This window comes from Halichoeres trimaculatus, unplaced genomic scaffold, assembly GCF_033239565.1.
Source record: "Halichoeres trimaculatus isolate MK-OKI-2021-1 unplaced genomic scaffold, fHalTri1.1 fHalTri1_scaffold_10, whole genome shotgun sequence".
Classification (NCBI taxonomy): Eukaryota; Metazoa; Chordata; class Actinopteri; order Labriformes; family Labridae; genus Halichoeres; species Halichoeres trimaculatus.
Window position 1 is genome coordinate 1,999,911 of NW_027437187.1, and position 26,840 is coordinate 2,026,750.

The 26,840-nt window shown below is 42.2% G+C and overlaps 1 protein-coding gene and 1 long non-coding RNA gene across 2 annotated transcripts; both read right to left on the reverse strand.

The window, feature by feature from the left end:
- Window positions 1–289: 289 nt before the first annotated feature.
- On the reverse strand, window positions 290–25,871 carry LOC141796152 (uncharacterized). The gene is made up of 4 exons (XM_074677120.1): window positions 25,614–25,871; window positions 16,215–17,939; window positions 6,099–6,329; window positions 290–3,616 (listed from the first exon to the last, which is right to left on the reverse strand). Exons 1-4 carry the CDS (start codon window positions 25,783–25,785, stop codon window positions 1,887–1,889), a joined length of 3,858 nt encoding a protein of 1,285 aa, XP_074533221.1. The 5' UTR covers window positions 25,786–25,871; the 3' UTR covers window positions 290–1,886.
- LOC141796326 (uncharacterized) lies at window positions 19,885–21,444 on the reverse strand. The gene is made up of 3 exons (XR_012598885.1): window positions 21,236–21,444; window positions 20,140–20,360; window positions 19,885–20,007 (listed from the first exon to the last, which is right to left on the reverse strand). It is a non-coding gene; the product is annotated as an uncharacterized LOC141796326 (long non-coding RNA).
- Window positions 25,872–26,840: the final 969 nt, after the last annotated feature.

Here is a 26,840-nt window from a genome sequence, read left to right on the forward strand (position 1 = left end):
AGGCCAGGTGGGGCAAGATGTGGAGGTATGCCAGGCCCCAGCGGCCGACCCCCAGGTGGCCGAGGGGCCCCCAACCCCATCACTTCAACTGAATCGTCTCCAGCATATCTACACACGGCCACTTCCACGCATGTGATGTCCTAGGACTTACAAACTCAGGTGTGTGACTGCAGGTTTTTACACAGATCTTGTTTGAGAAAACAAAACTCTGTTTCCCAGCGTCTAACACTAAACCATGAAACCAGAGTTTTACAAAGATCTACTCTTTGGCCAGAGTTTTCAGAAAACATTGTTTACAGTGATGTAAAACTGTGGTTTCATGTGGATGACAGGCCTAAACATATAAATATATATGCTGAATACCCAGCTATGTGTGGACATGGCCTAAGGCTCCACATGCTGCATCACGTCTCCATTACACCAGATACGTCTGCAGTGTGACTCCATTACGTTGCGTCTTGACTGTTTGTCAACTTACACCAGTTGTGTGTTCAGTCCAACAAGCTGCCTGACAGACAGATGGACAGCTGGAGTCACAGACTGAGGAGTTCCCACTCCATTCATTCATGTTGGGCTGGAAAACCTCAAACCTATTGACTCCTGGTCTGGTTAAAATAGGACAGCTGCAAATTACCTGCAACACGACAGAGCAGCCACGCAGACTGCGATGAAAAGATCCAGTGTTAGTTGACAGATTGATTTGAATGGAAAATTATCAGATCAGTTGCAGTGACAAAACGGGGACAGCCTGCAGACACACCTGGTGTATTTCAGATTAGAGATAGGCCGATACACTTTTTTACATTCTGATCTGATCTATTAAAATTTAATTATGCCGATACCTGATCCATACCAATACAGTAGGCAACATAGTAAAACATAAAACAAACATCATTCTCAATTTCAAGCCATTCTTTAAATAGCTGCATGGTGGCGCAATGGTTAGTGCTGCAGCCTCACAGCAAGAAGGTCACTGGTTGGCCTTTCTGTGTGGAGTTTGCATGTTCTCCCCGTGCATGCGCAGGTCCTCTCCAGGTACTCCGGCTTCCTCCCACAGTCCAAAAACATTCTCATCAGGTTAAGTGGTCAATCTAAATTATCCCTAGGTGTGAGTGTGTGAGTGAATGGTTTTCTGTCTCTATATGTCAGCCCTGTGATTGGCTGGCGACCAGTCCAGGGTGTACCCCGCCTCTCGCCCAATGACAGCTGGGATAGGCTCCAGCCACCCACGACCCTGAACAAGATAAGCGGTATCGAAAATGGATGGATGAATTTTTAAATAGCGTTGCAACAACCTGAGTGCAATATGTAATGGCACAGTATGTAGGGATGCACCGATCCAACTTTTCTGGTTCTGATACTGATGCCTGGGCTTTGGGTATCGGTCCATATCGATACTGATCTGATACCAGTGGTAAATGATAACCTGCATGTCCTACTGTGGGATAAGACTGGTAATGTTTTGGGTAAAAGGCAAAAATGAGTAGATGGAAAAACTGAAGTAAATATTTATTTAAACTATAACTATTTGGTACAAACAAAGCTTCAGAATGTACAGAAATTCTATTCAAATGTAAACTTTTATACCCTGTAGCAAAAAAAGTACATCAGAGGTAACATTTTAAATCAAGTAGCCCAGAGAGCCAGTGAAAAAAGGCATAGAGCTGTTTGCCTGGATCAGCTCTATGGATCGGCCCTCACCATCAGCCCCAATACCGATCCTGCTTTGACGGGCACCGATACACCAATACCCGATACCAGGATCAGTATAGACGCATCCCTATTTTAGAGTGACAAAACAGGGACGGACTGCAGACACACCTAGTGTATTTCAGATTAACAGGGTTTATTTCAATTTGGTTGAATGTGTTGATAAAAGGAACTCCTCATGTTGAGTGACCTTCCACAGGTGCCACAGGAGAGCAGCTTTTACCTGACTGACTTTTAAAATGCTTATTCAAGTCTCCCTTCCAAAAGAATCTTTTCCCACAGGTGCTGCAGGAGTGTGGCTTCTCTCTCGTGTGGATTTTTCTTACATGTCTCCTCAGCTCACTGCTGGATTTGAAAGAATTGCTGCAGGTCTCACAAATGAAAGGCTTTTCCCCCGTATGAATCCGAATATGAACATTCAGAGATGAGCTTCGCAGGAATTGTTTGCAGCAGACTCTGCAGGAATAAGGCTTCTTGCCTGTGTGTGTTTTCATGTGCACTGTCAGGGCACTCTTGAACCGATACGCTTTGCCACAGGTTTTGCAGGTGAAGGACGGTTCTTCCTCTGAATGGACCCGATGGTGCACTTTTAGCTCGGAGTTGCGAAGAAACCTTTTCCCACAGGTGCTGCAGGAGTATGGTTTCTCACCTTTGTGTCTCCTCATGTGGTACCTCATAGTGTTTGAAGACTTTAATTCTTTTTCACAAATTTTGCAGAAGTAGGGTCTCTCCCCTGTGTGAGTTCTCATGTGTTCAGTCAAAGTAGCTTTATCTCTGAAGGACTGGCTGCACGAGGAGCAGGGAAAAGGTTTCTCCCCTGTGTGAATCTGAGCATGCCTCTTCAGGTGAGCATTCTGACTGAACCTTTTCCCACAGGTGTCACAGCAGTAAGGTTTCTCACCTGTGTGTCTGTCCATGTGGGATTTCAGAGAGTATGAAGACTTAAATTCTTTTTCACAAATTTTGCAGAAGTAGGGTTTCTCCTCTGTGTGAGTTCTTATGTGATCAGTCAAAGCACCTTTCTTTTTGAAGGACTGGCTGCAGACGGAGCAGGAAAAAGGTTTCTCCCCTGTGTGAGTTCTCATGTGTTCAGTCAAAGCACGTTTCTCACTGAAGGACTGGCTGCACACGGAGCAGGGAAAAGGTTTCTCCCCTGTGTGAGTCAGAGCGTGCCTCTTCAGGTGAGTATTCTGACGGAACCTTTTCCCACAGGTGTCACAGCAGTAAGGTTTCTCACCTGTGTGAGTCTTCATGTGGACTGCCAAAATGCGCCTGAACCTGAAATGTTTCCCACATGTTTTGCAGGAGTACGGTTTCTCACCTGTGTGTGTCTTCATGTGAGCGGTCAGTAATGACCTGTAGCTGAATATTTTCCCACAGCTCTTGCAGGTGTGTGTCTCTTTACTTGTGTGGCCACGCAAATGTGTCTGTAACTCTGAGTTATACTTAAAATCTTCCCCACATGTGTCACACTGAAGGGACTTCTCTGCTTGCTGAGTCTCTGACAGTTTGGGGTTGGGACTCCTTCTTCTGTCAACCCTTTTCTTAGGTTTTAGTTCTGATAGTCCGGTTGGTTCGGACTCTCCATGCTGGCCTGTCTTTGGATCTTGGTTCTTAGGGACATGAGGGTCTGGAGAATGAAACTGCTCTTTATTTTTTTGTCCCAGGTCAGAGTTCTTCCCATCCTCAAATGTAAGACTCTGCTTCAAGTCTTCAGTTCTCAGCTCTGGTTGAAGCAGCTCTCCATCCTGACTGCTGTAGAGTTCCTCCTGTTCCTCTTTAATCTGAGGAGGCTCTGGGTCCTCTTGGTCCAGACTGGAGGTCCTGTTCTGGTTCCAGAGCTGCTGCTCAGAGAGAACCTCGTCGTCCTCCTCCTCCTCCTTGCAGGCGTGTTGCTGGGGGAGCTCTACAGGAACATGAAACAGAAGCATCACTGAGGTGAGACAGGAAACATGAATTACAGTATTGGCCTGAATATAAGACAAAGTTTTTTTCATTATTGAAAATAATGTGAAAAGTGGGGGGTCTTCTTTTAATCGAGCTCTATGCATTGGCACATGCTGATAGTTGTCTATGGTGAGAGCCAGCTTTTTGTAAAGACAGTGACCTCACTGTGGCTGCAGTGATCCGTCAATCACAGCAGAGATGCAGAGACAGGAGAAGAGGCATGGAGAGGTGCACTGATTGTCCAGAGCAAAGTGGACCAAAAGTTGGGTTAGTTAACAGAGAATTGAGGCAGAGTTATGATTCTGATTTTAACTTAACAATGGTCAATGCAGCAGAGCAGTTAAACAACTGTGAGACAACCAAAAAAGTACAGTTAGGGAGTGTAATGTCCAAGATGTCCACAAAAACTGTCTGAAAAATGCGAACTAAAAAAAAAGCCTATTGTGGTCCTCATGGCGGCTGATATCAAGAGACAGACGAGTGTGTATGAGTTTGTTACTGAGAAACAAAGGCAGCCCATTACAAGTAACATCTGAAACACAGATCTTAGAGACTGTATTTAGAGCCAAAAATAAAAGCAGTCTCCATTATTCCAATGATTGTCTCAGAATTTTAATAATAATAGTTAGTTAAAATGTAAATAAATAAAAAATCAGAGGGCTTTTATTGTGAAATTCCACATCAGAAAGAGCTGTTTTTTTCTGAGTGTCATCCTGAGGTCAAGTACTATCAGTCTAAAGTGGAATGGTCCAGTTATAACTAAAGATTTATTTTTGATAATTATAATCTAATTATCGACAAAATAGAACAGAATAGAAAACTACTTTATTCATCCCCGAGGGAAAATCAGGAGTCACAGCAGCAATCAATAAAACAAAAGTAAGAAAGTGTATTGAAAGTGCAAAAAGGTCCATAAGAAATTAGATGACGACATCCCGTCCACCACTCGTCCACCACTCTCCAGCCGAGCCAGTCTCCACCTCCACAGGGTCCAGGACTGAGCCTCCCCAGCAGTCTGTTCAGTCTCTGGCCCCGTTTACACGGAGACTCCCTCAACGATTCTTCCTTTGCGTTTTCAAAAGCCACCCGCGTTTACATGAGGACGGGGTGAAAACGATCCGCGTTCATACGACTCCAGGAGGAGAAGCCTCCTCTTCTGTTCTTTCTTTTTCTGCCGTTTTGTTGTGTGAGACGGTCGGCAATCCAACCATAACGCGCATTACCCCCAACTACTGGCTCAACTGGAAATGTGGCTTAGCGCGGAGCCTTCACCTAAAACTGCGAGTGCGCATGCGGTGACGTCAGCGTTTCACCCTGAGACGCTCCGCTCTGTGTTTACACGAAGCTGGATGGAGGAGCGGATTCAGATCTTTCCACTCTGGGGAGCGTTTTCAAAAGTTTGCGTTTTCACTGAAAACGCAACGTGGTCTCGTCTAAACGGAAGGCCAAAACGCAACGAAATGTTTGCGGAATCGACCGTTTTCGGCGTCGTGTAAACGGGGCCTCTGTCTCCTGGATCCTGTCTGCTCACAGCAGGTGAAGCTCCTCCAATGTGGCGCCGGCGTCCAATGTCAGCTCCGTCAGCCACGTCCGTGAACAGCACGATGCCGCTGGGTTAGCACGGCTAGCTCGTCCATCCCACCAGAGCTAGATTCCACGTTCCCAACAATGATGGATGGAAGGACAGGTCCACATCGTCACCTCCCAGCTCACATCGGAGAAACAGTATGTCGTCCTCACCTCCTCCTCCTCACCTCGAGGGACATCATCAAGCCTTACACTAGTTAGCATTGACATGCTACAGGCTGCTAACAGCTAATTTCACATGTAAACAATGCAGCCATGGTTACATGTAGGATCTCCAGACAAACACAGGAGAAAAGTAGTAAAAATATCACAGAAGCCACAAAAGGTTTGGTGTCTATGACCAACAATGAACCATACAAAGTAATGATCCACTCCAAATACTAAGACGACAAAAAGAGACAAAAAAAATTACAAGACAAAAACGGGAGAGCTACTGCAACAGGCAGAAACTAGGGCAGCGCCGAGCAAAATACAGTGAGATTCGAAAGTTTAGAGGGCTTTTATTATGAAATTCCACATCAGAATGAGCTGATTTTTATCTGAGTTTAATCCTCACATCTTGTACTATCAGTCAGATTGCTTTTACTTTGAAATGAGGCGTTTGCCGCTATTACCGTAATTTGCCATATATTCGCGCATCATAAAACAACGTGTGGGCTGGCTTGACCGAGTGTTTCTACTTGTGTGCTGGCTTGACTCCAGTCTGGACATGTGCATCACTTTAGGGAGTCTGCTCTCCAGACATGTCTCTTTAAAACAGACCAGGAGTGGTCTGTACTAAGGTCTTCACTCTCACAGTAACACTATTTTACTCCAGTATGACCCCAGTTGTTCTGTTTATTTTTAAGACTTACCAATTCTGTGTAAGTTAATGTGAGGTTTCCAAACCACATCCAACATTCTGCGCTGCCGGTCGATCTCCTCCTCGTAGCGGACGATGGTCGCTTGAAAAGCGGACAGAATGTCTTCAGCAGCTGCAGCCAGCCGCTCGGTCACAAACTCCCTCAGGGATTCAGGTGAGGACATCGTGCATTTGATACAAGTGAAGAAAAGAGGTGAGCTACTACAGCAGGGCTGCCTCCATTATTTATACATCTGCTGTGTGTCACATCAACACAGCCCCGGCTGTGTCGCTGCGGACTTTTTGTTCCGCTTTCAGTGGAAAATTTACCAAAGCGGATGAAAACAACAAAAATATATTTTTTATTCCTGTTTAAACTCGGACATATAATCCAATCTAATCCACGTTTGGCACTGAAAGTGCTTCACACAGAACAAAAAGAAAAGACTCTGAGGCTGATAAATAACGAAATGCTTAAAGAAAGAAAGACGATTTTAAGATTTTTTAAGACAGAAAAAATGAAGAACAAATAAATAGAAATTAAGGTATAAAGAAGTTACAATGAGTAAAAATTTAAAAAAAAAAACTTGGACTGTAAATAAAAAGAAACAAATAAACAAATGAAAAATGTCTAAAAATAAATAATAAAAAATGAATAGCATTATAAGATAAAATCTATTCTTTAAAAAGTACAGTACTGCTCAAACGTACCCAAAACATGTCAGTCTAAATTAAGAATTTAAATAAAACTGATGAATGTGATCATCAAACTTTGACTTTAGCCAAAAACAAACAAAAAAAATAAAATCAATATATGGTTAAATTGATTTAAATGAATAAATAAATAAGGTTCAATAGTGGGTTTGCACTGACGTTGCGATTTGGGTAGTTACCTGGATGTGTGGCAACACTGGAGGTACCAGGTACATAGAATGGTCAGAAATAGAAATGTGTGTAAAACAAATGTGGAAAAACACACATTTCTATCACTACTTAGGGGAGAATGGGGTAATGTGAGACAGTTTTTACATTTGCTCCCCTCTAAGTGAGCTGAAATGGTGCATCAGTAAAATGTACACATTTCCCATTAATTTAGGATGTTTCCTAGCAATGGAAATCATCAGGTTGTATTTAGGAAGAAGGGCAGTGAAAATTATTTTTTAAAAAAGTGGTCTCGTGGGCATGCAGCCTTCTCAGGCACTCACGCACTACCCTCTACAGATGAACTGTGACAGAGCCAACGAAGGCGTTGAGTCCAAGGTTGTGTGTGTGCCATGTGAGTTCATGTCTGTGTATGTGTAAGCCCATGGGCTTCATCCCCACCAGACTCGACAATCTCTCTGCCGTCTGATGGTGGCCGTGGAGACGACCTCAAAGAGTTCTGATCCTCCAGAGACAAGTTCACAGGTGGAAGGTTGGGGTTGGGAGGGAGAGAGCATCTGTCTGCATACCATCCAGGAGAGAAGAGCGCTTATCAGCCTACCAAGGCCAACGCGGAGGAGCCGAAAGAGAGATAAAAAAATTGTTTTGGAACAGGCAGACTGTAAAATTTTCCATCTGCTTTAGAGTTCTACTGGTCATCTCTGTGGCCTAATTTGGTGTCCCATTACAGCCGAGCCAAGTTGACAACTTTTCCAAGTTGTTATCCATCTTATCCAGTCTGCGATTCACTTCGCATGTCGCTTGAGTCTGAGTGTTGACAGCCCGGCCAAATCCCTCAAAGACGGGCTGATTGTGGATAGCAGAAATAGCAGCCTACAGCTTCTGAATTTTGCGATATATCAGGAAACTGCCAGCTCCAAACAGCAGAAAGCCTGTTATCATGAATCCAAATATGTAGATGTCTTCAACATCCTCGACAGGCATACGGTCTGGCTCTGATAGTTCAGACAGAGACAGACCAAGAGCAAGCAGGGCACATAGGGAGGAGGGAGCTAGAAGAAAAGTGTCCGCCTTCATTGACAGCATCTTTCCACACAATTCCAGTAGACATTTTTTCTAAATCTGTCTGGATTGGTGAATTTCTCCTTGGTCAGCCTTGACTTTCTCTAACAAATAGAAATGTGTAAAGCGTTCGACCAGCCAATGATCAACCTGTTTTCTGAAATAGCTTAAAGGTTAATCTCATGAACCATCAAATGGGAAGTATGTCTGTGTACTTTCCTTTGTACAGACAGTGGCAACACATTTTCTGTAGACGACAATAATGATATATCACACTTGTGGACCATGTTCTCAATCACAAGCTTACAATGGCCCAAAGAACTCCCCAACTGTAGCTTTATTGAAGGCTGTAGCCCTTTCCAGGGATGTTGCCTCTGGAGTTTGGACAGAGAGAGGAAGATGTGCAAGAGAGCTGCCAAACCAATCTCTACCTACAGTAGACAATTCATTACTGTAAGATTTAGGTTTGTGGCAAGATCAGTTGGCCTTAGTTAACCTTGAAAAAATTATGTGATCACTGTCTCACTTTACCCCACACTATTTGTCTCACTTTACCTCACCGCCACAGTTTTTTGAAAAAACAACCTCTCTCAGCAATTCAGACTAATCTTCAGCTAACATCATAGTTTTATTTGTTGATAGGTCATCAACATCTATGAAAAAAGTTTTTCTATCTGAATCAATTTGCTTTGGCATTTTGGATTTGGATAAACTTTAGTGGTAATTTAGTTCAAGATCAAATGTATAACTTATTTGGTATTACTTAAAACACCTGCAGCAGCAACAATAATTCACCATAAAGAGGAAAAAGATAAAACAGTTAATTAAAAAAGAAAACTAATAAAAGGGGAGATTCCAGACCAAGGGCTCGTAAGTGGTTGTGACTGGGAAAGGGGGTGCAGACTACTTACCATACATGCTGGTGCCCACACCCTGTGACCTCACACACACACACACACACACACACACACACACACACACACACACACACACACACACACACACACACACACACACACACACACACACTGCAAACCAAAGAAAATGTGCCCATGAACAAGAAGTGTAATAGTAACCATATTAGAAGTCTCTGTCAGGAAAAATCAATTCCTTCTGCTAAGGCTTTTTGGGAAGCACAAGTTCAAAATATCAATTGGAAATTGGTGTGGAATATAAATAAAAAATATTGTGTTACCAACAAGATAAGAGAAGTATCCTTTAAAATTGAACATAGGATTTATCCAGTTAAAAAAATACTCTCCAGATTCAGAGATATAGATGAAATGTGTGTGTTTTGTAAATCTGAGCCCGAAACTGTGATTCACCTGTTTTATGAATGTCTGTGTGTAAAGCTGCTCTGGATAGAGGTGGAAAGGTTTATGACAGATCAATTTGGAATCAGCGTCCACTTAAATATGAAGGACATTATTTCATATTTCGACAGCAGCACTAGATACAAAGAGACTTTTCTTTTAAACCTTATTATACTACTTGGGAAATACAACATACATAAATCCAGATGGGCTGAAAAAATCCCACGCTTTCTACAACTTAAACTGGAAATTGATTATTACTTTGGGACTCTGACAGGACTTGAGAATCAAAAGGCAATTAAAACATTGCAGATATGTGAAGCCTTAAATTACGTGCATGATTTATGAACTCCTAGTTTGATACCCCTGCGCTGGGTTTGTCTCTCTGCTGCGTTATGTGTATTGTAAATAATACTGTATATATGTACATATGTTGTGTGTTGTGTTGTGTGCTGTTTTGTGTACGTCAAAATAAACAAATATTTAAAAAAAAAATAATAAAATAAATGTGCCCAATGAGAACAAAAATTAAGGTGTAACAACCAATCACACACAATTAGGGGGAAGCAAGGTGAAGGTGCAGCCTACACCCGCCAACGGCGCCACATGCTCCTGATGACGTCACTGCTGGGCCTGCAACCCTCCTGAAACCATATAAGGGAAACAGAAAAAAAAATTAAGCTAGGTCACTGTGAAGGGAGGTTCTGCTGGGCCTGCTGCCCTGTCTCTCTGAGCCTTTCACTCACCCATTCACACACATACACATACACACACATACACATACACATACACATACATACTCCTACACCTTCATATATACATTCACACTCTAAACATAAACAGGGGAATGTTATTTTAGTATGTTGTGTAATGCATTGTTGAGTTTAGGGGTTAAGGTTATCTGTAACTTATTTTGGATTTAAGGATTGGCCAATCAGTTTATTCATCAAATTCATTTTCTTCTGTTGTTAACGTTAATCCATCATTACATTTTTATCAGTAGTGTTCTTTTAAGTTACAGCATGTTAATGGGGGAAGGTTTGGTTACCGGTGTGTTTTCTTTTTGTGAGTGCGGGGTAATCAGTGGCACCTGAGGGGAAGGTGTTAAAAGGTGTGGCATGGCAGAGAGTGAGGAGACCTCTCCAGAGCCTAGGACTGGAGAGACGAGTTGGGAGATGTCTCCGTGAGGAGCTCTCCCTCAAAGTGTTTCTGTGCCGTTCAAATCATGTTTGAAAAATAAAGAAATATATATTTTTGTTATATCTTGGTCCGTCTGGATGCACTCTGTGACAGTCACAACAACAGATTCCAACAACCTAACCTATAACAATTGCACTTCATTTTATTGACCACTAGATGACCTACTAGAGCGTTGTATCGTTAAAGCTTTGAGCAATGAAGCATTTTCGGAGCATCTACAAAGCCTGGAGCACCCATCACTAGTTAACAGTGCTGCTCAGCTGGCAAACTATGATCAGTGTGGTGGGAATGTCTTACCTGTCTTGTGTTTCTGTGGTTTAACTGGATATTTGAGCCACATTCAGGTGAAATGTCCAGGTTCTACACCTCATGTAAGGAGGAGGTGACCTTCTTCGTTAATGTAAAGCTGGCAGCGTAGAGTCAGGGTTGACGTGTGTCTGCCCTCTGGTGGCCGCATGGAGGGAACACGATGCACCATCCACATGCACTGAAGTGGATTTGAAGGCTCGCACTTTTACTACCACTAAATAATTAAACTCGAGCAGACTATTTTAGTGCCCATTCCACAATGGTTGTTTAATCAAGGTGATTTTTGTATGTAATTGGGGGAAATAACTCCAGACTCCAGTAGATGGCAGTAAAGCACCAGAATGCTGAGTGCAGTCTGCCATGAAATGGAGAATTTTTTGTTTTAATTTCCCTGATTGCAATACTTACACATCAGCAGATAAACTCAGATTATATATCATCTCAGATAATTTCAGATCATCAGATGAGGATTTCTGATTGTTCCACAGTCCAGGTTCAAAAGATGAACCTTTCATCGAACACCTGTGCTGTGGATTAACCAATCAGAGGAGAAAAAGCAAAGCCAATCAGTATTTATTTTGTGTATGAGAGGCAGTTTAGGACCAGACTTTTAGGGGTGCCCAGACTCCGGGGAGACTGTGATAGAGAGTTTCTTGCAAGTGCGGGAACCTACTGCGTCAACCACCTATTCATGATTCACATTAACAACAGATATATCACTACATGTTTTCAATACACAATAATAATACATAACTTGTGCCACTTTGGACACTACTGTTCACCTTCCATTTCATAACTCTGTTCCTGTGTCCTCTCTGATGAAGCACATTTTCACATCATGATGATTAAATTCATTTGGAGCCTCATGGGTTGCTTTGATGTTCAACACTTTGAGGAAATTAGAGGACAAAAATGTCCTCTACCAAAAGCTGCAACAACCACAAAAAAAAAACAACAAAAAAAAAAAAAAAACAGATTTTTTGGTTTATTATTTTTCCTCACATCTTTCAATTAACTTCAGTCCAAACCGAATACTCAATTGTATTTATTATCTCTACCCATTCAGTTATGATGTCACCATATACTAAATATACCAAAAACAAAACAATGCATCAAAAACAATTTCATTTCTAAACTTATTTATAGTTTAACATAATCTCAAAAGGAAAATCCTCAGTCCTCAAAATCGGATCACATTTTCACATATGTTGGCTTTGGGTTTTTGTTGATGTTGTTGTTGTTTCTGTTTTTGTCTCCATAAACAGTGACAGGGAAAATTTACCCCCAGTGTAAAACTGACGTATGAAAACAAAAAATATATACACTTGAAGATTTTCATGAAAAACCCTTCTTACAAAATATCATTCTGTGTGGGGTAAGACACCAAAATTTCAGCCAAAAAATTGAGCAAAAAATAACCTGACAGGACAAAAGAGGGCAAACGATGTCAGCTGCATACAGTGATGTAATGAATACTTAGTCATACGAAAACTGTAGGCTGGATGAAAACGCACCTCAGCCTGACTTTGGACATGCCTGATGTAGTTTGACCACCAGACGTGTTGAAACAGGACACACTGTGCAAAAGTAGCTGCAGTCTCACACCAAGCCCTGACATCTGCATGTAGGTCATCTGAAGGTGTGGTGAACAGAATGTCTCACCACAGTGATCTTAAACCCACATCTTCATGTTACAAAGGTTTTACATCAGAAAACACAGAAGAGATCCCAACAGTCTTTGGTACCAACAGTCATCAGGTTTATTTCTTCTGTTTCAGCTTGTTCATAAGCAGTTCAGGGAAGAACAACAGTCTGATGTCTTCAGTCTGAGCAGTTAGTGTCAGGACAGGGAGGACATGAAGGCCAATGAAAAACACGTCACTGTTTCATATGAGGAGTGATGAGCATTATTATCCATGATAGATGTTTGATATGAGCAGAAATTAAAAGGAGGAAAAAGTCAAAAATACTTTAAAACATTGTTCGAATTAAATCTTTTCATTACATCGACACTACCCAGATCTCCTCTGGATATGAAACACATTTAAACACAGAGACACAGCCATCACTTCAACTGAATCGTCTCCAGCATATCTACACACGGCCACTTCCACGCATGTGATGTCATAGGACTTACAAACTCAGGTGTGTGACTGCAGGTTTTCACACAGATCTTGTTTGAGAAAACAAAACTCTGTTTCCCAGCGTCTAACACAAAACCATGAACCCAGAGTTTTACAAAGATCTTCTCTTTGGCCAGAGTTTTCAGAAAACATTGTTTACAGTGATGTAAAACTGTGGTTTCATGTGGACGACAGGCCTAAACGTATAAATATATATGCTGAATACCCAGCTATGTGTGGACATGGCCTAAGGCTCCACATGCTGCATCACGTCTCCATTACACCAGATACGTCTGCAGTGTGACTCCATTACGTTGCGTCTTGACTGTGTTTGTCAACTTACACCAGTTGTGTGTTCAGTCCAACAAGCTGCCTGACAGACAGATGGACAGCTGGAGTCACAGACTGAGGAGTTCCCACTCCATTCATTCATGTTGGGCAGTGAAACCTCAAACCTGTTGACTCCAGAGGCCTAATATCACGAAGCAGGATTAGTGTCTTAGCGAGATAACTTCAGGGTTAACTCTTGATTACCAATAGCACGAAGCCGGTTCCTTTTTTATCAGAGTAGATCACCATGGTGACCTACTCTGAACGGCTATCCTGCTCTGGAGCAGGATAAGTTGGAGGTTGAATCTGATCCTATAAAAAGCCCCTCCCACTGGCCAATCGGCTTCTTCGAAACAATGGCCTGCCCTTTTCTCCCAAACCTGGTGGACAGAGGCACAAGTTGTAAGAAGAGCTTTACGAAAAGGGTGTTTAAAGATCGATCAGATCCACTCCATCAAAGCGATGATTCCCTGTATAAGAGGTATAGGTTCTCACGGCCCAGACTACTCTACCTCTGTGAAATATTAGAGCCGTACATTGCCCGTGCAACCCACAGGAGCAGTGCACTGACTGTCCCACAGACATTGTGCATCTCCCTGCGGTTCTTTGCCACGGGCAGCTTCATGTACTCTGTCGGGGATGAGGAGCGGCTGAGCAAGTTTACGGCATCCCGCGCATCGAGTGGCTGCTGCCTTTACGCAACTTAGGGACGAATTCATAGCGTTCCCAGGATGAATGAGAAGGAGGTGGGGCCAGTTACCTGTGATAGGAGCTGATTCTGAACTAAAGATGAAGGAATTCTGGGGCATATTTTGTCAATGAAATATACACACAGCAGAACATATCACCACTTTTTTGGGAACATTTTAGGGGGAGCTGAGCTTCTCTTGTAGTCTTAGAGCAATCGCCACTGCTTGAAACAGACTTTTCAGACATGATGATGTTCTTGTATTTGTTTTTTATCTGCTCCATGTTCTTCTGACTCCAGAAGGATTACATCTGGGAGAATGACATGATAATTGGAATACACGTAAGTCATTTGCACAGTAGCATTTATTATTTTATGGGATTTAGAAGTGTGATCACTATCATACTGAGCCACTGATGAGTAACTTAGTATTTACACAGTCCACTCTGCGTTGCCATGCATTTTGCCAGCGTTTGGCTGCTGCTACCGTGTTCCCCCTTACCAAGTTATTGCTTCTCTCCTCCTTGTTTTGCTGCATTATCAGCCGCTGCTCTTCAGCGGTGACGTACAGAGCTTTCTTAGTCGCTCATGATTGTGATTGGTCAGCTGCCTCTGAGCCCTCCTCTTTTACGTGCGCGTTCATGGCTCTTGATGAGACAATCCTGGGTTGAGTTACCGTGTTGATAACTTGTGTCTTGCTATCAATTATCCTGATTGCCATTGTTACAGGTACTCAATCCTGGATAGATGTGAGTTACCGAGGAAAAGTTGACCGTGCTTTGTGCTATAGGCCTCTGGTCTGGCTTCACTCATTATGTCCGTTTGTTGTGGTAGTCCAGCTAAATTTGAACTGATTTTAACACAGTTTTATTTGGAAAATCACTGGGTATTCTTAGGTAGATTCCGGTCACGACTTCCTGTCCCACTCGATCTTCCCAACGCTGAATTTATGTGTCACAGCTCCACATCCGGCTAAAATAGGACATCTGCATATTACCTGCAACACGACAGAGCAGCCACGCAGACTGCAATGAAAAGATCCAGTGTTAGTTGACAGATTGATTTGAATGGAAACTTATCGGATCAGTTGCAGTGACAAAACGGGGACAGCCTGCAGACACACCTGGTGTATTTCAGATTAGAGATACAGGCCGATACACTTTTTTACATTCTGATGTGATCCATTAAAATTCAATTATGCCGATACCTGATCCATACCAATACAGTAGGCCACATAGTAAAACATAAAACAAACATCATTCTCAATTTCAAGCCATTCTTTAAATAGCTGCATGGTGGTGCAACGGTTAGCGCTGCAGCCTCACAGCAAGAAGGTCACTGGTTGGCCTTTCTGTGTGGAGTTTGCATGTTCTCCCCGTGCATGTGTGGGACACCATGGTACTCTGGCTTCCTCCCACAGTCCAAAAACATGCTCATCAGGTTAAGTGGTAAATCTAAATTATCCCTAGGTGTGAGTGTGTGAGTGAATGGTTGTCTGTCTCTATATGTCAGCCCTGTGATTGGCTGGCGACCAGTCCAGGGTGTACCCCGCCTCTCGCCCAATGACAGCTGGGATAGGCTCCAGCCACCCATGACCCTGAACAGGATAAGCGGTATCGAAAATGGATGGATGAATTTTTAAATAGCGTTGCAACAACCTGAGTGCAATGTGTAATGGCACAGTATGTAGGGATGCACCGATCCAACTTTTCTGGTTCTGATACTGATGCCTGGGTTTTGGGTATCAGTCCATATCGATACTGATCTGATACCAGTGGTAAATGATAACCTGCATGTCCTACTGTGGGATAAGACTGGTAATGTTTTGGGTAAAAGGCAAAAAATGAGTAGATGGAAAAACTGAAGTAAATATTTATTTAAACTATAACTATTTAGTACAAACAAAGCTTCAGAATGTACAGAAATTCTATTCAAATGTAAACTTTTATACCCTGTAGACTGGTAATGCAGCAAAAAAAGTACATCAAAGGTAACATTTTAAATCAAGTAGCCCAGAGAGCCAGTGAAAAAAGGCATAGAGCTGTTCGCCTGGATCAGCTCTATGAATTGGCCCTCACCATCAGCCCCAATACCGATCCTGCTTTGACGGGCACCGATACACCAATACCCGATACCAGGATCAGTATAGATGCATCCCTATTTCAGATTAACAGGGTTTATTTCAATTTGGTTGAATGTGTTGATAAAAGGAACTCCTCATGTTGAGCGACCTTCCACAGGTGCCACAGGAGAGCAGCTTTTACCTGACTGACTTTTAAAATGCCTATTCAAGTCTCCCTTCCAAAAGAATCCTTTCCCACAGGTGCTGCAGGAGTGTGGCCTCTCTCTCGTGTGGATTTTTCTTACATGTCTCCTCAGCTCACTGCTGGATTTGAAAGATTTCCTGCAGGTCTCACAAATGAACGGCTTTTCCCCCGTATGAATCCGAATGTGAATATTCAGAGCTGAGCTTTGCAGGAATTGTTTGCGGCAGACACTGCAGGAATAAGGCTTCTCATCCAAGTGTGTTTTCATGTGCTCTGTCAGGGCACTCCTGAACCGATACGCTTTGCCACAGGTTTTGCAGGTGAAGGACGGTTCTTCCTCTGAATGGATCCGATCCGAATGCTTTTTGAGCTCGGAGTTGCGGAGGAACCTTTTCCCACAGGTGCTGCAGGAGTACGGTTTCTCACCTGTGTGTCTCCTCATGTGGTACCTCATAGTGTTTGAAGACTTTAATTCTTTTTCACAAATTTTGCAGAAGTAGGGTCTCTCCCCTGTGTGAGTTCTCATGTGTTCAGTCAAAGTAGCTTTATCTCTGAAGGACTGGCTGCACACGGAGCAGGGAAAAGGTTTCTCCCCTGTGTGAATCAGAATGTGCCTCTTCAGGTGAGCATTCTGACTGAACCTTTTCCCACAGGTGTCACAGCAGTAAGGTTTCTCACCTGTGTGTCTCTCCATGTGGGACTTCAGAGAGTATGAAGACTTAAATTCTTTTACACAAATTTTACAGAAGTAGGGTCTCTCACCTGTGTGTGTTCTCATGTGGTCAGTCAAAGCACCTTTCTCTCCAAAGGACTGGCTGCACACAGAGCAGGAAAAAGGTTTCTCCCCTGTGTGAGTTCTCATGTGGTCATTTAAAGCACGTTTCTCTTTGAAGGACTGGCTGCACACGGAGCAGGAAAAAGGTTTCTCCCCTGTGTGAGTCAGAGCGTGCCTCTTCAGGTGAGTATTCTGACGGAACCTTTTCCCACATGTTTTGCAGGAGTACGGTTTCTCACCTGTGTGAGTCTTCATGTGGACCACTAGTGTCCTGCTGCTTCTGAAATGATTCCCACATGTTTTGCAGGAGTACGGTTTCTCACCTGTGTGCGTCTTCAAGTGAGCGGTCAGTAATGACTTGTAGCTGAATATTTTCCCACAGCTCTTGCAGGTGTGTGTCTCTTTACCTGTGTGGCCACGCAAATGTGTCTGTAACTCTGAGTTATACTTAAAATCTTCCCCACATGTGTCACACTGAAGGGACTTCTCTGCTTGCTGAGTCTCTGACAGTTTGGGGTTGGGACTCCTTCTTCTGTCAACCCTTTTCTTAGGTTTAAGTTCTGATAATCCGGTTGGTTCGGATTCTTCATGCTGGTCTGTCTTTGGATCTTGGTTCTTAGGGACATGAGGGTCTGGAGAATGAAACTGCTCTTTATTTGTTTGTCCCAGGTCAGAGTTCTTCCCATCCTCAAATGTAAGACTCTGCTTCAAGTCTTCAGTTCTCAGCTCTGGTTGAAGCAGCTCTCCATCCTGACTGCTGTAGAGTTCCTCCTGTTCCTCTTTAATCTGAGGAGGCTCTGGGTCCTCTTGGTCCAGACTGGAGGTCCTGTCCTGGTTCCAGAGCTGCTGCTCAGAGAGAACCTCCTCCTCCTCCTCCTCCTTGCAGACATGTTGCTGTGGGAGCTCTACAGGAACATGAAACAGAAGCATCACTGAGGTGAGACAGGAAACGTGAATTTCCGTATTGGCCTGAATATAAGCCAAAGTTTTTTTCATTATTGAAAATAATGTGAAAAGTGGGGGGTCTTCTTTTAATCGGGGTCTATGCATTGGCACATGCTGATAGTTGTCTATGGTGAGAGCCAGCTTTTTGTAAAGACAGTGACCTCACTGTGGCTGCAGTGATCCGTCAATCACAGCAGAGACGCAGAGACAGGAGAAGAGGCATGGAGAGGTGCACTGACTGTCCAGAGCAAAGTGGACCAAAAGTTGGGTTAGCTAACAGAGAATTGAGGCAGAGTTATGATTCTGATTTTAAGTTAACAATGGTCAATGCAGCAGAGCAGTTAAACAACTGTGAGACAACCAAAAAAAGTACAGTTAGGGAGTGTAACGTTGAAGATGTAGGGATGTACAACTTTTTCCTTGAACCGATACGATAACCGAGAACTTTCAGCTTTTCCAGGCCGATACCGATAACACACACTCTCAAACATTTACATATTAACCTAAGATCATGACGTGAATTCTATAAAAAAAAAACCTAAGTACTATTATAATTGCAGCTACTGTGTACAGTATAGTGCTCGTATATAACTTGAGTGTGTATCTTATTTATTTTTTTCTACTTGTGTGCTGGTTCTATTCTTTGGTGCAACTGCTGCTGGAATCTGAATTTTTTGGGGTAACCTTTCCGAGGGATTAATTAGGTTCCTGTCTGTCTGTCTACCTATCTATCTTACCATTTATCTATCTTTCTATCTATCTGTCTTAAAGGACTCTGGCTTCTGGTTTGATTCAAATGAATATCTTTTCACTACAGTAAATGAGGTTCATTTTTTTTTTTCTGCAACTTAAATGTAAAAAAAATAATAATAGAGACACCAAAATTTCGCGAAACCTCTCAAATTTGAATAAAAAAAGCTTTTATGCTCTCATGAGGTGATTTTTCAGAGAAGTTTATCACAAAATATGCAATGGAAACACCTGTATACCATATACTATACTATACTGCCTTTAAAAAACACGGCACTTTATCATAACAACGCACCTCCGCGGACGTGTCACAAACGGACTCTGGCGTTCATACTGTAACAGCTCCCCAGCAAGCAAAATACTTATGGCCCACACATGGGCCACATACTTGGGTTTCCTCTGGCCCACTATACGGCTGGTTCCTCGGGCCAAGTCCGGCCCATGTACTTCACGACTGTCAGGTCAAACAGTAGTGGGCCTGACATGGCCCACTACTGTTTGACCTGACAGTCATGAAGTATATGGTCCGGACCTGGCCCAGTGTGTTCATTACAACTGATAAAAAGTTGGGGTCCACATCTGGCCCATACACTACATACCGTTAAAAATATACAGCTGGCCCAGTTCTGGCCCATTTACTGTGTGCATGGAGATCTTGTTGCCATGGAGATCTCAAGTCCTGTCCCATTTCAAACATACAGTTAATTTTCTGGTTATGCCTATACTATTAGAACTCAACTTAGCAGCAGCTGTTTGATTAGAAAATGGGCAAAATTTGTCATTGCCCCCTGCTTAGGATAAAAGAAAATCCTCAATATTTTAACATTCTATAAATACTGATAAAACTGGAAAAAGTAATTTGTGTAGTGCAACTCATCAGTAAGACCTTGTGTGTGTGCTTTTGTGTATGTAGGTGTGTCCAAGAAATTCAACATTCAAACAGTTAACTGGATTTTATTTTGATAATTCATGCTTTTTGTTTTGTTAGAGTACAACCTTACAAACTGCCAACATTTTCAGCCTTAACAGCATGGCATTTACAACAAAGAAACAATAATCTGGAACATAACAATGTAACAAAATTTATATTTTGGAAATTCATTGTAACAAAAATTCAAAAGTGAAGACTGTCAATGTAAAAAAATCCCCGACCATGCAGTTCTTGTCCGTCGCTTCCTTCCCCCTTCTCGTCTGCTGCCAGCTGCAACCATCGCTTCATGTACATTTCAATCTCATGTTCAGGGGCCTTCGTTGTTAAAGGATTTTTTCTGACAGCAGCTGATGCAGAAAAGAAGTTACAAAGAGACAGTACAAAGAAATAGGAGAAATAAAGTCAGTGCAGAACAAAACTATACGATCCAGAAGTACAATATTGAAAAGTATAAATTTTATATCTGAGTATGAATTTACCAATTATAACATTCTTCAACTGAAGTGATGCCATGGAGTTTTTCCCATTCACCCCTCTCCAATTTGTTTGTGTAGCTAGCTTGTTGGAAATGGTCTGCTTCATAATGCGCCACACAGTGTCCTTGATGTCACATCCTCCAATAAGGCTCAGGGTTAGGGGTATAACTAGTGGTACCTGTAATCTGATGTGGTGCCAGACGGATCATGGGACAAATCAGCCTCTAAAAGACAAAGACATACAAGTTAATATAAAAATCAAACAAATTTATGGTATTTCTGATAAACAAGTTGAGCATCCTTGTACCTGTTGGTGATGACAGTTACTAGTGATATATATACTCATACCCCACCTTTTTGTCAAAATTTCCCTTACTAAATGTTGTGAAATTGGGCTGCTACAGGTAAACGATCCCTCCAAGAGTTAAAAAGTGATGTTCAGGCTGAGTTCAGAATTACCACAACTGGCCCACACCTAAATTATTCATTGCTGGGCCATGGCTGATAGACTATACATGGCCCATAACGTTTCGGACGTTAAAAGGCTCCACTGCCCGCCATTTTTTTTAGTAAGCTAGCTGTCAAGAAAAATGTGTAAAATTTACAGTTCATACATGGCAAAACTTAATTAATTTTTTAAATCGAAGATGTGCTGGGCACATAAATTGCTCCAAACTACATATGCCTATACACTGTACCAGAATTAAATACCTCAGCCAGGGATGAGGTTACGTTTGTGCCGGGGTTTGACTGTTTGTTAGTGAGCAACAAAACTCAAAAAGCTATAGATGGATTTTGATGAAATTTGGAGAAATGAAAAAATGACTAGATATTGGGAACAATTCGGATTGATGTCTGGATACAGGTTTTTTGTTTTTAAAGGACTCTATCATCTGGGCAGCTATCAGCCTAAACTGTATTGGCGGTGATTTGCGCTCTCCGAGTGCTTTTCTAGTCAAGTTTTTGTCGGTGCTTATTACTTTACCTTATAGTAAGCAAAATCTGAAGTTTAAAACATGGTTCTTACTTTGTCATAACTCTCGGTTACATAAGTAGACTGGGAGAAAACATTTTATTGATAAAGAGGAGGTCCACTTACCGTATTGCCCTCTCAGCGCCTGCCCGGATTTGAGAGCGTGACCCGAGGAGTAACGCCTGTGGGCGTTTTTTTTCCCCAAGAGGTTTGTGGGAGCGCTTGTTTTTGTTTCAGGGATGCCCCGCGCAGACGGTAGCGTATGGTCTTGTTGATAGTTGTTCTAGTCCTCTTTTCGTATGCACTTGATCCAGTGCTATATGACTGTAGTCTGGAATTTTTTACTTGTTTCAACTGAGAAACAAAAGCGGTTCACAAATTTCCTGACGAGCTCCTCATTGGGGCACCGCCCTCCCTCAATTGTGACGGGCTGTAAGAAAAACAACAGCTGACCCTCCTGTTGTGTATCTAAATTAAAACGCCGGTTTACATGTTGGTCATCTGTTCCGGCCCAGACACGGTTTTCCGATTGTGTACCAACACACTAAGAGAACAATGTGGGCCAACAGTTACTGTACAGTCATGGGCCATAAACCGTGGGAAAACCACTGGCCCAGCAACACCTTTTAGATGATGATACTGGCAGGTGGCTTCCACATCTGGGACGATTCTGGCATGTACACAGATAATCTGTCCGTCTGTCGGCCGACACTGGCGGAAGATAGCCAGAATCGGCCCAGAACTGACTGCTATCTGGGTCTGCTGTTAGTTGTGTGTTCAGTGCAGATGTTTGTGTTTGTGACTGTCAGTATGAAGGCATCATGACGGCTGTGAGCGGGTCAGAGTCAGAGAGCAGCAGGAGGGAGGGGCGGAGGTGTGTGCAAGACCTCACTCAGTGTGAGAGTATGAGAGCTGGAGATGATGGTTTTCATTCAGTGTTTTGTTCGTGCCTATAAAGATGGCACATGTTCTGACCTGACACTGTATTCTAAACAATTCTTGAATAACCTTAGCCCGTGGGTCATGTCCGGCAAATTTCTTGGATTTTTCAGAAGTGTATAAGTCCCAGTGGATTTGTTGCGGTCGGCTTTACGTTATTAGCGTCTTTAGCATCCCAGGTGTCCTCGTGCTTTCAAAACTCTGTCGAAGCGACGGTTTTGTTTCAGGTGACTGATTAGGTTTAAAGTATTCAAGCTGCTCCCTTTTCTTCCTCATGGAACTTTCCTGGAATAACTGTCTTCTTCAGAAACTTTAAAGAAGTCCGACACAGTCGACTCCATGTGTTCTGTTTTGAAGCGTCAACATGCTGTGCTGTGCTGTGATGCATTTAGGGTATGACGTAAAATCACGGTTCCCATGTTTGCTAGTCCTTCTTTTGGCCTTTTCGAGTTTATGTTTGTATTGTTTATGTGTAACATGTAAAAAACATACTGTGGGTGCCAATTCAAGTCTGTAACCACCACAATATGACCAACTTAATGAGTCTTTTCCGACATGAGGGGGAACTCTTACATTTTCCCAGTCAGGAAGCGCTGTAATATTTTTGCCGACGCCGCCTGAACGCATCATTCACTGCAGGCCGTTCATGTAGTGGGAGCGGGGCACCGCCGCGCTGACAAAGATACACGTTATCGGGGCTAGCTGCCGTAATACCGTACCGATAGGAATGACGTAATAATTTCCCGTTATCGTGCACCCCCACGAAGATGTCCATAAAAACTGTCTGAAAAATGCGAACTGAAAAAAAAAAGCCTATTGTGGTCCTCGGTTGATGTCAAGAGACAGACGAGTGTGTATGAGTTTGTTCCTGAGAAACAAAGGCAGCCCATTACAAGTAACATCTGGAACACAGATCTTAGAGACTGTGTTGAAAGCTGAAAATAAAAGCAGTCTCAATTATTTCAATGATTGTCTCAGAATTTTAGTAAAAAATAGTTACAAAGAAAAGTAATTACACATACTCTAATACAATGCTAATTCAAAAACACATAGTTTTTACCTCATTTCCAACATAAGTGACAGAAAGAAAACCATAATAGACCTGTGACTGAAAATCTATGTCAACAACTGGACATGTGCATCAAATTTAATTTATCTGCAGTGCACTTTTCTAATGTGTTGTGGGATTTGCAGTGCGTGTTATTCTTATGTGTTGGGTTGTGTTGTGGAATTTACAGTGCGTGTTATTCTTATGTGTTGTGTTGTGGTGTTGGCAGCGCATTTTTCTAATGTGTTGTGTTGTGGTATTTGTTGCGAGTTTTTCAATGGTTGTGTTGTTGTATTTGCAGCATGTTTTTCTAACGTGTTGTGTTGTGGTGTTTGCAGTGCGTTTTTCTGATGAGTTGTAATATATATTTGCACGACTTTTTCTAAGTATTGTGTTGTAATGTTTACAGTGTGTTTTCCTAATGTGTTGTGATGTGGTGGCTGCAGTGTGTTTTTTAATGGTTTTCTTGTGGTGTTTGCAGTGCTTTTTTCTAATGGTGTGTTGTTGTATTTGAAGCGCATTTTTTCAATGTGTTGTGTTGTATTGTATTTGCAGTGTGTTTTTCTTATGTGTTGTGATCAGTGCTGGGCAAGTTAACGCGTTATTTTCGCGTTAACTCGTCAATCTATTAACGCAGTTAAATATTTTATCGCACGTTAGTGCATGTTGCTCACATGCTTTTATTTTGTAAATGTCTGTCGCTGACCGGGAGTGAAATTGGCGGAAAAACACGATGAGTAACCAAAACAAGCATGGAGAAGAGGGGCATTTCGGCTATATTTTTTCATCCATCGCCAGTGTTATCATAAAGTTAGCTCGTCTACCGTCTTCAGACTACGACTTCGAGTTTGACGGTTGTCCTTACCGGTTTGAGCCTGAGTACACGGACGAGGAGCTCCATGAAAGAAGGATGCAGAGGGAGAGAGACGAAGAGCTGGCTGAGAACAACAAACAGGAGCACGTCCACGACTCAATGCAAACTGGTGGTGCGCTTGTGGACAGTGTTCGCCTATGGCAACAGAAGAGGAGTGTATTTGTGATGACACTGAGGATGGATGAAAAAATATAGCTGAAATGAGCAATTTTGCAGAGATCATGTCCCGCGATGAAGCGAAGTGCGGCTAAAATCAGTTGGATCTAAATAACTTCTGAAGGACTCCGAGCTGCATGATGTTTGTCTGAGTAAGTATATGAGCATGCACACACCTATAAATAAGGTCCAGCTGTCGAAAAACCGCAGTTGCCCTTTAAAGGCGCTCGCTGCTTAGTGCATCAGTCTGCGCTCACGGTGTGCCAAATATAAACAAATGCAGGTAGTCTGCCAGGACGAAGAGACACAATGAGAACTAGAGCTTTATTTAGCGGTGTTTTTGTGTGAAAGTAACGCGCTGAAAATTCTCTAAATAAAGCGTGAATGCAGACCGATATCAGAGTTTTTCGGTGGGAGTCTGTTTATTTGTGTTTTTGGTCAAGTGAAATATGGTCCCGTCTGAGTGCAGAGGAAACCGGCAGAGGAGCAGGAAGGGGGTGTTTGGTGCGAGCACCCTGGGCTTCTGCTGCACAAAAACACTGCTGTAGGGGTAATTTCTGCCCTAAACCTTGTGATAGGACCCAACTTGTTCCATCCCGGAGTATCACTTTAATGCCCTGACAGTGGTAATAAGCTTTAATTTTGTATTTACATTTTGTAAATTTGATTTGCACTAAATGTGTGATTTAACTATTACTGTATAACAAGTACTGATTTTGTGTTTGCATGACAGATGTTATGGCACTTTCACAATGCGATTAATTATGATTAATCAGGGAAATCATGCGATTAACTACGATTAAAAGTTTTAATCGTTGCCCAGCCCTAGTTGTGATATATTTGCACCACCTTTTTCTGATGTTTTGTAGTGTTTGCACTGCATTTTTCAAAGTGTCGCAATGTTTTTGGAGTGTGTTTTACTAATGTGTTGTTTTGTGGTGTTTGCAGTATGCTTTTCTAATGTGTTGTTTTGTGGTGTTTGGAGTGCGTTTTCTTAATGCTGCACAAGTGTTGCCAGATTGCTGAAGATGTTTTCTTAATTTGTTTCTGATTTATCTTTTTGCATATGTTTTCTGAAGTTGCAGTGCTGTGAGCTCTAAGGGCCACTTTAAGAGACCCTGTGAGAATGTTGTTAAGTTAAAGAATAAAGAGGTAAATGAAGTAAATGGTCTTCTTTATGATCAGTCTATAGAAATTAGCTGTTTCCTGAATCAACATGACATTGCTCCTTTTATGTCTCCAGGATCTTTGGAGCCACTCGTCTGCCTGTTTGCAGTCAAATACATCATTTAGTTTCCATGAAGAATGTGAAGTCTGCTCATCAGACCCTGGAGAAACTGTGAGCCCCACATCAGAAGTGTACCTGCTCTCCAGACATGTCTCTTTAAAACAGACCAGGAGTGGTCTGTGATAAGGTCTTCACTCTCACAGTAACACTATTTTACTCCAGTATGACCCCAGTTTCTCTGTCTATCTTTAAGACTTACCAATTCTGTGTAAGTTAATGTGAGGTTTCCAAACCACATCCAGCATTCTGCGCTGCCGGTCGATCTCCTCCTCGTAGCGGACGATGGTCGCTTGAAAAGCGGACAGAATGTCTTCAGCAGCTGCAGCCAGCCGCTCGGTCACAAACTCCCTCAGGGATTCAGGTGAGGACATCGTGCATTTGATACAAGTGAAGAAAAGAGGTGAGCTACTACAGCAGGACTGCCTCCATTATTTATACTTCTGCTGTGTGTCACATCAACACAGCCCCGACTGTGTCGCTGCGGACTTTTTGTTCCGCTTTCAGTGGAAAATTAAAATTTACCAACGCGGATGAAAACAACAAGAATTCTTTTTTTTATTCCTGTTTAAACTCGGACATATAATCAAATCTAATCCACACGTTTGGCACTGAAAGTGCTTCACACAGAACAAAAAGAAAAGTCTCTGAGGCTCATAAATAACGAAATGCTTGAAGCAAGAAAGACGATTTTAAAGCAGCAGAATAAAGTCAAGACAGAAAAAATGAAGAATAAATAAATAGAAATTAAGGTAAAAAGAAGTTACAATGAGTAAAAGATTAAAAAGACATGGACTGGAAATAAAAAGAAAAAGAAACAAATGAAAATGGCTTAAGATTAATAATAATAATAATAATAAATAGTAACAGCATTATAAAATAAAATCGATTCTTAAAAAAGTACAGTGCTCTCAAAACTAGCAAATAAACATGTCAGGGTCTGAATTTCGGGTTTAAATAAAACTGATGAATGTGATCTTCAAATTTTGACTCCAGCCAAAGAAACAGAATCAATATATGGTTATATTGATTAAAATGAATAAATAAATCAGGTTCAAAAGTGGGTTTGCGCTGACGTTGCGATATGGGTAGTTACCTGGATGTGCGGCAACACTGGAGGTACCAGGTACATAGAATGGACAGAGATAGAAATGTGTGTAAAACAAATGTGGAAAAACACACAGAGCACACTACTTATTGAGAAGGACTCAGCCAGCAAGAAAAGGAGAGAGATTTTCAAAGATGACACCTAATAAGCAGGAGAGACTCAGTTTAAAAGTTAGCATCTTTTTAATCATCTACCCAAAGGTATGAAAACATAGATGTTGCTTTATTTCTCACTGGAGAGGGTGTCCACGGAACAAATGATGTTCTTTTGGGAAAGGTTCACTTTCTGACTCTTTAAAAAGCCCCCTGAAAGACACTGAGT